Genomic DNA, 12,046 nt, shown 5'->3' with positions numbered 1-12,046 from the left:
CAATTTTATGTTTCTCTTTCTACACTAGATTTCTAAAGCTAACCATCTTGTAAAGTATTTTAAGATTTCCATGTGTTAAGTCAGAATGCCTTCACGGTATACATTTAAGTAAAATGTTCTGGTACAGCAAATGATCAATATGATGACCTTGTAAAATCTGAATGAAAGTGCTTTGCTTTTACCTTCAGAGACTCCTCTTGTTTGAAGAGATCTTCAAAATCTTTAGCACAGAGGTCAGGAGCTTTGAGAAGTTGTTCCACTTCTGATAGAGCTTGTGAGACATGAGTAATCTCAGTCAGGTAAGTAGAAGGCACATAAGAAATTTCCAAAGGCATTTCTTCAGTCATCACCATCACTGATTCTTCATGGACAGTGTGCTGGTATAGATATACAAAAGAACAATTCTTTTAGCTTCCTAATATTGAAAAGACCTCTATTGAATTCATATAGATTCCAGATTATAGCTGACAGAGGGCTGGAAAGTGGATCAAAAATGCATGATGATAAGTCTAGTAAAAAGGTTATTTATTATTTATATATCCTTTCTTCCAAAACGTGTTAGAAGCATTTTATAATAAGAGATACACAAACATTAGCACCATGAATATAAGATTGAAAGACCAAGAGCCGTAAGGTCATGAGAGGGGTAGTTTTACCCTAAGAAAAGGATACTTTTTACAACTGGATTTAAAAATGTAATTCTAAGCTTCCTGGAAAACTATGTATGGGGTGGGATGTGAGGGGTCTACATCTATGATATTCATACCAAAAGGAACCTTTCCTATACTTTTTTCCCCTAATCTTGACTGAGGTACAAGAGGGACAAAGTGGTTTTGCTTGGTAGCTAACTTTCTATTAAGCACCTTCTCCTCCAAATTCCTGACATCAGCTGTCTCTTTGTTTTTTTTTTTAACATCTTTATTGGAGTATAATTGCTTTACAATGGTGTGTTAGTTTCTGCTTTATAACAAAGTGAATCAGCTATACATATACATGTATACCCATATCTCCTCCCTCTTGCCTCTCCCTCCCACCCTCCCTATCCCACCCCTCTAGGTGGTCACAAAGCACGGAGCTGATCTCCCTGTCAGCTCCTCTCTTTGATGCTAGATTCTTGCTAAGTTAAACTGCTTATTAAGGTACTAGATAAGTAGGACTGAGGATGAAATTTACACTTTAATAAGAGCTCCTGAAAGCCTGAAGATCTAAGGGAGCACCAGCTTCTCCTCCTGCATCTACACTTCCCTATCTGCCATTCAAGTGTTAGGACTGATGGGCATCTGGGGCTCAGAGTCTGTTTGGACTTGGTCAGGAGTGCCTCTTTCCCTATTCCTTATAAGAACAAGGAATAAATACTATTTGGAGTGCAAATTCAGAAAGATAAATGACCTCTGCTCTCTTCTGTCTATACTATAAGCAGCAAAACTCTTGTAATTGAAATTAGTTTTCCAGTAACTTTGTTTTGAATTGATGAACTGCCATCTGCCTGGTGATGGGGTCAGCTGAGGGTTTCAGTGGCAGGGTCTCTTGGGGAGTTCTGATGATAAGCATGCTAACACAGCCATTTATTACTGCACAGCCTTTAAGATGAGACCATCCTCATTTTTGCAGTAATGTAATTAAATGGTGTTTAGGATCCCAGACTGAAGCTACACAAAGATGAGTTAAAATATAAGCTGGTCCATTTATGCTTTCATTTTGGTCATTCAGGTCCAGGATTCTTGTACTCACTTCTTAGATAATATAAAAACAAAATAATTCTAATTTAGATGTCTCATCTACTTATGATACTACAAATTCATAGAATTACACAGATTAACTTATATCACACAATTATACCTTTTAACAAAGTTTCGTTTAGTGTGTATACCTTGACCAAATACATGACACCTATTCCTTCATGATCAATGGAATGGTAATCTACATGTACTTCTAATTTTACATTTTAAATAATATTAGAATTTTGGGCTAGAGTTGGAGGATTTCATTCCTTCTATTCTCTTGATACATAGTATCTAGTCATCATAGATAGGAGAAGTGGTGCATACCAGGTGAATAAGGCAAGCTAAGGGATGATCCTGTGAACTTTTATGAGAAATGGAATATTTCAAAATAAGTCTTTGATACCATTGGGAAACTGTCAACTCATTTCCTAGAAAGTTCAGCTTTATAAATTTTGAATATTCTCATTTATTATAAAGTTCTAATAGATACAATAATTTTTAATACAGAGAAATGTGTCATAATTTTCATATATGATAATAAGCTGTCAAAAAGTAAACTGAGACACTCAGGTATTTGGAGATCTAGGTTACTATATACCCCTTAAAATATATCAGTCCTTTTGACACAGTCATGCAGGTCTATAATGAATAAACTATATCTACTGAATGCCTTTCAGTTTGGTTTAATAAAAATTTCAGACAGTTATTAAAAAATCAGTGTAATTGGAAGTATCATGTTCATTTTCTCTTCTTTATGCAAAATCCATGCACTCATATTCAGATTTTGCCTTTTCATTTGAATTTCATTAACTCTGCCTTGAATAATTATATCCTTCTGAATCCTGATGTGTACAAATCCTGTCTAACCTTTTGAAAATCAACTTGCTTTTGTTAATGCTCTTTACCACCTTATACCATTACAGATATTCATGCATCATTAGCATGGAAGTGCTGTAGCCATACTATTTTTTTATTCCTCTCTGTTCATATTCATTTCTAATGATATATACCCAAAAGAATACACTATCCTCATTTTCTGGGAATGGAACTGAAGAGATGTGGAAGAAAGCCCAAAAGTACCTATTTTTATTAACAAATTGAAAGCTCAATTGAAGTTTAGAAAGGATTATTATGGGACAAAACTATGATTTGTAATACCTAAAGTTGAGATGAAAACTGGCTTCGAATTTTGAGCTCTGTAAGTGGGCATAGGTATCACTCATAAAGTTTTTAATAAACTTCTGTTTCTCTAAAACTTCAGTTATCACTTTCTTTTTATTACTTAAAATTTGATTCTTGAAGAGCCACATAACTGCATGAAATAAAGGCAATCCTGTTTTGAAACAAATGAGGCATTATATCTAAGTTTTTAAAACAAAATGTTTTCCTCCATGATTTAAAGGACTTCTCTCTCCTCACTATAAAAGTTTCAAATGAGTTGTGGTTACTGCCTCATTTATGAGTTATGAGGTCAAAATACTCAAGAAGAAAAATGCACTATATGCCATATCATTATGAGATATTCTTTTTTAAAATACCGATGTATCTAACATAAATGTGGTATATAGAAAATAGGTCAACACATTCAAAGTCTAACTAACCAAAATTAGCCAAATACCTGGACAAAAAAAGTAATGCAGTGATGGAACATTTTTTTTTATTTCATTAGTGTTAATAAAGACAAAGATATGTCAAATCTTCAAAATAATACAAGATTATTTATCAATAATTTAAAGTGAGCTATCATATGAAAATCTGCTAATTTATATCTTATCTTTCTCCAAAATGGCATTCTTAATTATTACAAATTATTTAAAATAATAATACAATGGTATATAAATCCCAAATAGGATTACAGGCTTTTATATGGGTTCTGATGGGTCATAAATAATGTGGTAATGGGAAAGACTTAAGTTATCTAAGACAGGTAGCTTTCTCTCCTAGTCTCAAAAGTCTTCAGAGAAAAAAATTAAGTTTCCTTCTAATAAGATGGACAGTTAAGCTATTTGTATTTATTTCTCTTTGATCATTTATAGAAATTATAACCTAAAAAGGCAAATTAAATAATCAAATTTGGCAAAAAGAACACTGCATTAATCCACAGACTGAAAAAAGACTCAAATTATATGACATACGATAAACAAGAATATGACACAGCTGAGATAGGTAGGGGTTTAGTCTTTCCTGTTCACAGTTTTGGATACACATAAATGGCATGGCAATACTAGCGTTCTGACAGTACTTGGCTTTGCGTGCTTTTAATTAAGTCACTGTGCAGAATGACCTTAAATAATCAGCCTAATGAGATCACATGAATTGGTTATGATCTTAGATGAAGAAAACAGTGACAAGAGAGCATTTTCTCTCAGGAATTTCCATCCCTCTTCACTGCATCATCTAGAAAACTGCCTATGTGAAGTTATGTAACAAAAAAAAGGGGAGGATCAATCCTAGAATGATCATGAAGTAGTGCATCAACAAACTGTATTAAGCTTATAATTTACCCCTTTGGTTCAAAAAGAATAAAACACAATAAATACATAAAATAATCAGTATAAAATATTGCAGAAAGTCATCCTTTATATATTATTTATTTTCTAAAATTAGAATGAATTTTTGGTACCAGGCAAGCTGGCAGGGAACAGATAATCAGGTGGAGCTGGATGTATTAGTCTTTAAGAACAACCTACTTCCAGGAGGCCAGGTATGTGTAGTGTTCTGGATAAAGGGTATGGATGCACCTGTTCAGTGATCTGCCTTATGTTGATTCTTCCCTTCCACATCATCCAATTTACTTAATTCCTCAGGGCCAAGCTAAATTACCATCTAATTAAACTGATAAACTGAATCTTGATAATGTGTTAATGGCTTATAGTGGTTTAAAGTATTATCCTTCACAGGATAACATTTGCATTTTAATATGGATTTTCAATACATTAACATAAAGTAGTAACTTGGTAGAATTCTAGTCACTAAGTATGGCCCGTGAGAGAAACGAAAGGAAAAGCCTTTGATTCCCACCAAGGAAAGCACCAACACATCAGCACCAACATATATGGCCTACCCCATAAGAAATTACCAGTAAAATAACATGACAATTAAACAGATAAGGTTATTTACCCTAGGTACCTTACAATGTAAAATAAATGCAGCAAAGATTCATGCATAGTACCTAGCCTATAATAGGTATTCAAAAAATTTGTTGAATAAATGAAGAAACTATCAACTTAAAAGGATAATTTTTTAAAATAAATATTTGGCTAGAACTCCTGGGATCTACAGCTATAACATAATTTCCATTTTGGAATTCCCAGAATTCAAACAGGAATATTTTCTTCATTTCATAATATAATCTTCATTGGTACAGATTTAAAAGGTATTTCTGATTTAACTAAACAACATTTTTTCCAACTTAATGCACACAAGCTAAATGCTGTTACACACGTGTCTGACTCTTCAATTGTCTCTCAGATTTTAATGTAACTCATTATATGTGAACAAAATAAAGCCATTATTTGAAGTACTCTTATACAGATAATTTTAGCAGATATTAATTTTAGCCTCTTTACGGAGGTCCACAATGCTTATTAGCAAATTGAAGTGTCTGAGAAGGCTTGCAGTCAAGAAATTTTTTTATCCTTTCTAACTCTTCCCAAAGTGTCCACATAAAACTTTTAATTTATATATCCAGTATATATTCGTTTAATAGCAAGCTATCCTGATACCAGCTTGGGAATATGCGGCATAGGAATTTTTTCATAGGTGCACATGTGAAAATGAACACACATATAATGAATTTGATGTGAAAACAAAATTAATACAAGAAAAAAATAAGTATGGAATTACTTTAACTTCTGCAAATATATGTCACCTCATTATATCACTTAATTTCTATTGTCCTGTGGATCTTCCACTTTGAGTAGACTTTGCAGAACAGACTTCCAATAGTATTAATTTCTATGCTACACTTCTCAAGCATCTCAGAAAATCAGGCTGGCATTTATGTCTATATCATTTAATGTGGCAACTAAGTAATTATATCTGAATGTGCATGTGCCATAATCCTGTTTCTGAATGAGGCTTTTTCTTTATTAGAAATGTGATAGTGAAAAAGCCTATAACTGTACTGTTCAATATGGTAGTCCTTGCCCACATGTGACTATTCAAATGTAAATCTAAATTATTTAAAAGGAAATACAAATAAAATTTTAGTTGCTAATAAGATTTAAAATATAACATGGTATTCATTATTTATAATAGAAAAAGTCAATAATGCAAAAGCTAAAATATTTATGAAAAAGTTTAACACTAGCATTACATTTATCAGAAAATATCTGTTGTAGCCTTTCTATCAATAGATTGATAGTTTTCCTCATGAAGGTGATCTAGACTGGCTAGTAAATCCAACTTAAGATGTCAAACACTTAAAATTCAGTCAATTTGTCATTATACTACAGCAGATTGATTTTACTGAACTGCTAACATTTTGTTTTCATATACAATAGCCTCAATCTTTACGTAACCTCATCAACTCTGATGAAGTTACTTTATGAAAGCACCTATTACAAAGTATAGGAATTATACATGCTTGATTAATCTGTTGAAAGCTATTTTAATTTATGCATGTATGTATATGTATGCATGTGTGTGTTCATACAAACAAAATGGAAATGTTGAGATAGGAAAATCACCTCATACACACATGTTTTCTGTCTCCCTCACTGTTAAGTAGACACAACCTTCAAAATAACAGTGACTAACTACTAGAATCTAGAAGAATATGTGCATCAAGGACTCAAATAACAGAAAAAGAGGTGTAGGTAGAAAAAGATCATGAACTGGTAGTCTTTGAAAGATAGATGATCTCTGGCACAGTCTGGGATGAAAACTATGGATCTAGTGATTTCCAGATGTGTATATGAGGTAATTTGTAGGAGACAATTGATTTAAGAGGATCTATTGGGCCCAGGAAGGAGTAAGAACCTGCTGTTTTGCTTCATACAGGCACTACTGGACAGTGGCTGTACTAAATGGCTGAGGACAGCTTTAACCCCCAATTCTTATTCTTGAGATCAAGATGCTTAGCCACACATATTTATTCTGGGAGGTTCTGGCTTGTTAAGCCATTCTTCAACAGAAAAAAAAAAAAAGCCATTATCTTTGTTACTTCTCAATCATCACTATATAGTATAACCCTCAAACCTGACTTACATTTATGCTAAGAGCTTTCACACCCTTTAATTTAAGCACAAGAAAAAGAACATAGGCCATTTCAGGAGACACAAGGGATTGAAAAAAGGAAACAAAGCTGAGTCCATGCAAGAAATATACTAAAAGAAACAGAAGAGAGATTTCATAAAAAACAAAGTGAGAAGCATGAAAAAAGATAACATTAAAATACAGAAAGCCTGATACCTGGTTTTAGAAAATTCAGTAGATGATTTGGGAAAAGATAATGGTAATTGCTAAAAAAAAAAAAAAAAAATGTGGGTTCTAAATGATCAACCAGAGGAAGTATCCTACAACACAGAGAAGAATAGAAAGACATTGAAATCATAACTAAAAAGATAAGCGACCTGGAGGATAGAATCAGGACATCTAATATGTAAAGAATATAAATATCAGAATGAGAAAAGACAAGAGATGGAAGAGAATAATTAAAATAATTTTAAAACAAAACTCTCCTAAGCTAAAAATATTATTGATTTGCAAAAGTTAAAAATGTTACCCAGGTACCAAGAAGAGCTAAAGAATAAAGACACATATTTAGAAACATATTGAAAAATATCCTAGTGAAAATTTTGAATTCTGAGGAATGGGGTGGGGGTACCTTACAGAGTTTGAGACAAATAGAAATATATATATATATATATATATATTTCTCTTTGTGTGTATATATATATATAAACTTGGACCACCATATATTTTTATATATATATGTATATATATATGCATATATATATATATATAAATTTGGACCAACATCATACTTCTCACTGGCACAATGGAAGCTCGAAGACACTGAAATTTAAAAGACAATGGACACTAAAAGACAGTGGTCCACAACCTATATAGGCTATTAACAGAGGAAGAGAGAGATTCAAGAGCGCTATTATTATTCAAAGAATCCATCATTATGATAGCAAAAGAAAGATCATTTTGAAAATTTAAACATTAAAAGGGTATACATCCTTATATAATTTTTATGAGAAAATTTCTCAAGTATTCCAACAAAATGAAAAATAAAGTAAAATAAAGATTTCTAAACAGAAGGAAATAAAGAATACAAAGAAACTGATGAACAATAAACTCTGTGAGGCTTTTCTGTTAAATTTAATACAACAGTGGTAGTTTAAGTGTAATCTGAGTGATAATATGACTTCTTGAACTATGTGAAAAAGCCTATGATACTATGAGGAGATACTATGAGGAGAAACAACAGTAGTTAGGGACAAAAATTATATATTATTAGTTTTTAAAGGACTTTATCTTGGCTTGAAAAGAATGAGGAGTTGCTGAACAAATCATGTTGGTGGGGAGATCAATGTTCTCATTTAATTTTGGTGTAAAACTACAGAGATATAGGGTTAAAATTATTAAAAATAGGAAACTAAGTGCTAGTAAAATAGACATGCAGAGTGCAACTTCAAAAATATCAGCAGTATGAGAAGGGATGCAGTAGTATTCAATAAGGATGGTGAATTACAAAATTATGAACAAAGGACACAAGCAAATAACAACCATAAAATATGATAGAAGGAATTTATACAACTACACAGCTATAAGAGTTATCATAACAATAATGAAGTTGGTTACATTTCCCCACTAAAAGATGAAATACTGTCAGATTGGTTTAAAATACACAATCCATCTATAAGCTGCTCAGGAGAGTCATTAAAAAACAAGGACACGATGGCATATAATGTAATGATAGGTGATGTTACATCATGAAAATAATTTGTAAAAAGTTAGAGTCAAAATAGTAATATCAAATGAAACATAATTCCAGGGCAAATGGGTCCAGATAACCATAGTAATAAGTCACATTTTTTACAAAAAAAATAAGTCATTAATTGCTATGCCCCAAACATTTGTCTTCATTTTACATATGGTAAAAATTACTAGAAATAAAGGAGAATATGATAAAATCACAGCTATAAACGGTAGCTTCCATACAGCTCTTCCAGAATTTTTGGATCAGAAAACCCCAAAATCAAACCAAAACAAGCAAACAAAGAAAAATAAGAATAGAGGTTTTTTTAAACAATAAACTAAATTTAATCCATGTTTGTACAAAATGTAAAAGGATATTCTTCTTTTATATTACAGGGACGTCAAAAAAAAGATCATATATCCATAGAAACTTTAAAAGGATAAAAAATAGAGATTTTACAGATCACCTCTTTTTATAATATAATAATCCACAAATGTAGAGAAATGATGGAATAAATTTTGGTTTATTTCCTAAGGCTATTAAAAAAGATGCATCAGCTATGTACGTATTGCCTGGAAAAATGTCTGTGAAAGATTGGTATATTTAAAAATCATACACAGACTGAGGCAATATTTTAAAGAAGAGGCAAAGCATTATCTATCTATCTATGTATAATATCATGGTTAAGAAGCATATAGTATGAAAGATAATGCTAACTTGTAAACATTTCTTATTTCAGAGGGAGAGAAATTGGCAGGAGGGAGAAATGAAGAGTACTCATTTTTTTTAATATACTTTTGTATTGATTGAACTGTTAAACTGATATTGTATTGATATTACATTTAAAATAACTATATAAAACTGAACTAGTGTTAAATAGTAGAAGCAAAAAGATAGAGTTTTCAGTGGTAAATAAAATTTTTATTTAACCTGTTTATTAAGAGTCATGGCCCCTTCTAATTGGCTTGACCATCACAGGCTGTTTTCAATTCAATCAAAGCTGTAGGAAAGTATATACTATCAATTTTCTGAACTGTACAGAAGCATAGACCAAGATAAAAAGCTTAAGAAAGCATGATTAATGCATTTTGAAAGAATTTCACATTATCACCTAAGACAACATTGACGGCCTTCACTGCACACCTAATTGACTGAAGGGGTCTTGCAATGACTGGCGGCTGATTCTGCACATGAACAGAACTATTTTTAGGTGCTTGAGGTTCTTGAAGGTGAGTGAGGAACCTTAACAGTAAAGGGAAAACTCTGCTCTTACATAAGATTTTTTTGACTGATCTTGAGTTCAATTTCAAACGATTAATTAAAATAAAAATAACTAATGAGAAAAATACTATAGACAAAGCAGATATTTAGTAACGTTAGAATTATGGCAGACTTTTTTTTTTGCTGCAATTTTGAAATGACTATGTCAATTCTTCTCATGCATTCTAAATTGCTTTTGATAAGCTGAAAAAGTTTCCTATTTCTTTGGCCTGACATATGAGACTACCTTTATGTAAATGCCCTGAATCTGAAAAGGCAATGATAACCCTGAGATATAATAATAATACTATTTACAAAATTATATGACCTAATTCCAAATTACATGAGTTTGACAATTACCCCACATTCTAGTACCCTTTTTAATATTCACAATTACTTTATATGTCTGTAATAAAAAGTGGGGAGTTACAAAACAGAACTTTTGGAACTTGATCGAAAGATGGAGAGTAACCTATAAAAATTATCATCTTAATGAATTTAGCAGGCATTTTTTTTCAAAGGCAAACATGTATTTTACAAAGAAAATTTATGCATGCAAATATTTATTATATATGCACGTAAGTTTATACGTATATATGGAAACATATATAGTTGTATGTATATATGCACATGCACACAGCATAGATAATAGATACAGATATATAAATTAGCTGGCAGCAGTATTTTGTGATTTAGGAAGCTAATATGCCATTATGCATTAAACAATTTCACATTTAGTTGATGAGATATTAATAATTTTAACCTAATTTTATTTGGGAATAAACTGGTAAAATAATCAAATTGTCCAGGCTAAGTATAAATCAAATCAAATAAACAATAATAAACACAAATAATCTCTCTCTCATTCTCTCTCTGTCTCTCTCATTTCTGTTGCCCTGTACTAAACAGTTTTTCAAGGCCATATGTCCCTATATCCTTCTATACAGGCCCTTTTTTGACTCACTTCCAAGCTGTAGCTATTATATCATATTTCTGTCATTTACTCCTTTTCCTTTTCTTTCTGGCTTCTACTCAGGGCAGAAAAACAAGATAATAAGTTTATTAGAATTATCCCTAAAATCAGTGAGATTAAAAAAAAAAAAAAACTTTCAAAAACGAACCTGAATAGTCCTCTCATAAAGAAATTTAAGTAAGCTATGGACTTTATGAACTTTATCAAATCAACTTAGAGAATCCGGAGGCCTTTTGTTCTATACCATTTCTGATTCTTGGCTGTGTTCCAGGTAATTCATACCGCTGTCCATCTGACCTCTGAATAAATTAGGTGCTGCTGTGAGTGTAGAAACTATTACGTTTAATGTTATTTTCTAAAATAATATACTTTGCCAAGTTATAAATAACTTTGTAAAAGATGATTGCCACTGAACAAAACCATTTTTTTCTTACCAAAGACTATGCTCAGTTCTTAGAGTTTTGTGAGTTTAATGATACCTTGGGCTTAATGTGCTCCACTTTACCATCAAGATACTTTTGCCTGAAATAGCTTGCTCCCTGTCAGTGTTCCAGAAAATAATTATCATTGTATTTTCCCATGGCAAGAATTCCAACATAAAATTGAACTGCTCTGCCCAGCACATTTTCAACTTTTAACTCTAAGAAACCATATTCACACAGTTTTAAATTTGTTTTAGATCATATACTTAAAAGGATAATTAAATGAAGTCTTAACATACCTTCTATTTCTTAAAACCCTCTTTAAAAGCAATTGCAACAGAAATAAAGTGTTTTGCCAAATTTAAAAAAAAACTATACTAATTTTTCACTCGTCAAAACTTATAAGAATATTGATTTGCTTACTTTTTGTATCTAAACCAATTATTTTAAGTATAAGAATTAACTAAAATCATGAATATAAAGCAGTCTGCAAATTACAAAAGTATTTGTCATGGCTATTTATTTGGAAATGAAGAATATAAGAGAAGTGTGTATATTGCCATAATTCAAAAAGAGTCATGTACCAATATGTTCATTGCAGCTCTATTTACAATAGCCAGGACATGGAAGCAACCTAAGTGTCCATCAACAGATGAATGGATAAAGAAGATGTGGCACATATATACAATGGAATATTACTCAGCCATAAAAAGAAACAAAACTGAGTTATTTG

At 31.6% G+C, this 12,046-nt stretch overlaps 1 protein-coding gene across 6 annotated transcripts in view; it reads right to left on the bottom strand.

Moving 5' to 3' along the window:
- The window catches only part of DMD (dystrophin), a 2,236,200-nt gene that overhangs the window by 1,222,979 nt on the left and 1,001,175 nt on the right, over window positions 1–12,046 (bottom strand). For all 6 annotated transcript variants that reach the window (XM_082680764.1, XM_082680765.1, XM_082680763.1 and 3 more), the window contains one exon: window positions 183–377. In XM_082680764.1, the coding sequence (XP_082536890.1) occupies window positions 183–377 (195 nt within the window). The remainder of the gene's footprint in view (window positions 1–182; window positions 378–12,046) is intronic.

The sequence above is a fragment of the Grampus griseus genome (assembly GCF_964374135.1).
Source record: "Grampus griseus genome assembly, chromosome: X".
Classification (NCBI taxonomy): domain Eukaryota; kingdom Metazoa; phylum Chordata; class Mammalia; order Artiodactyla; family Delphinidae; genus Grampus; species Grampus griseus.
This window is presented reverse-complemented; position numbering and strand designations above follow the sequence as displayed.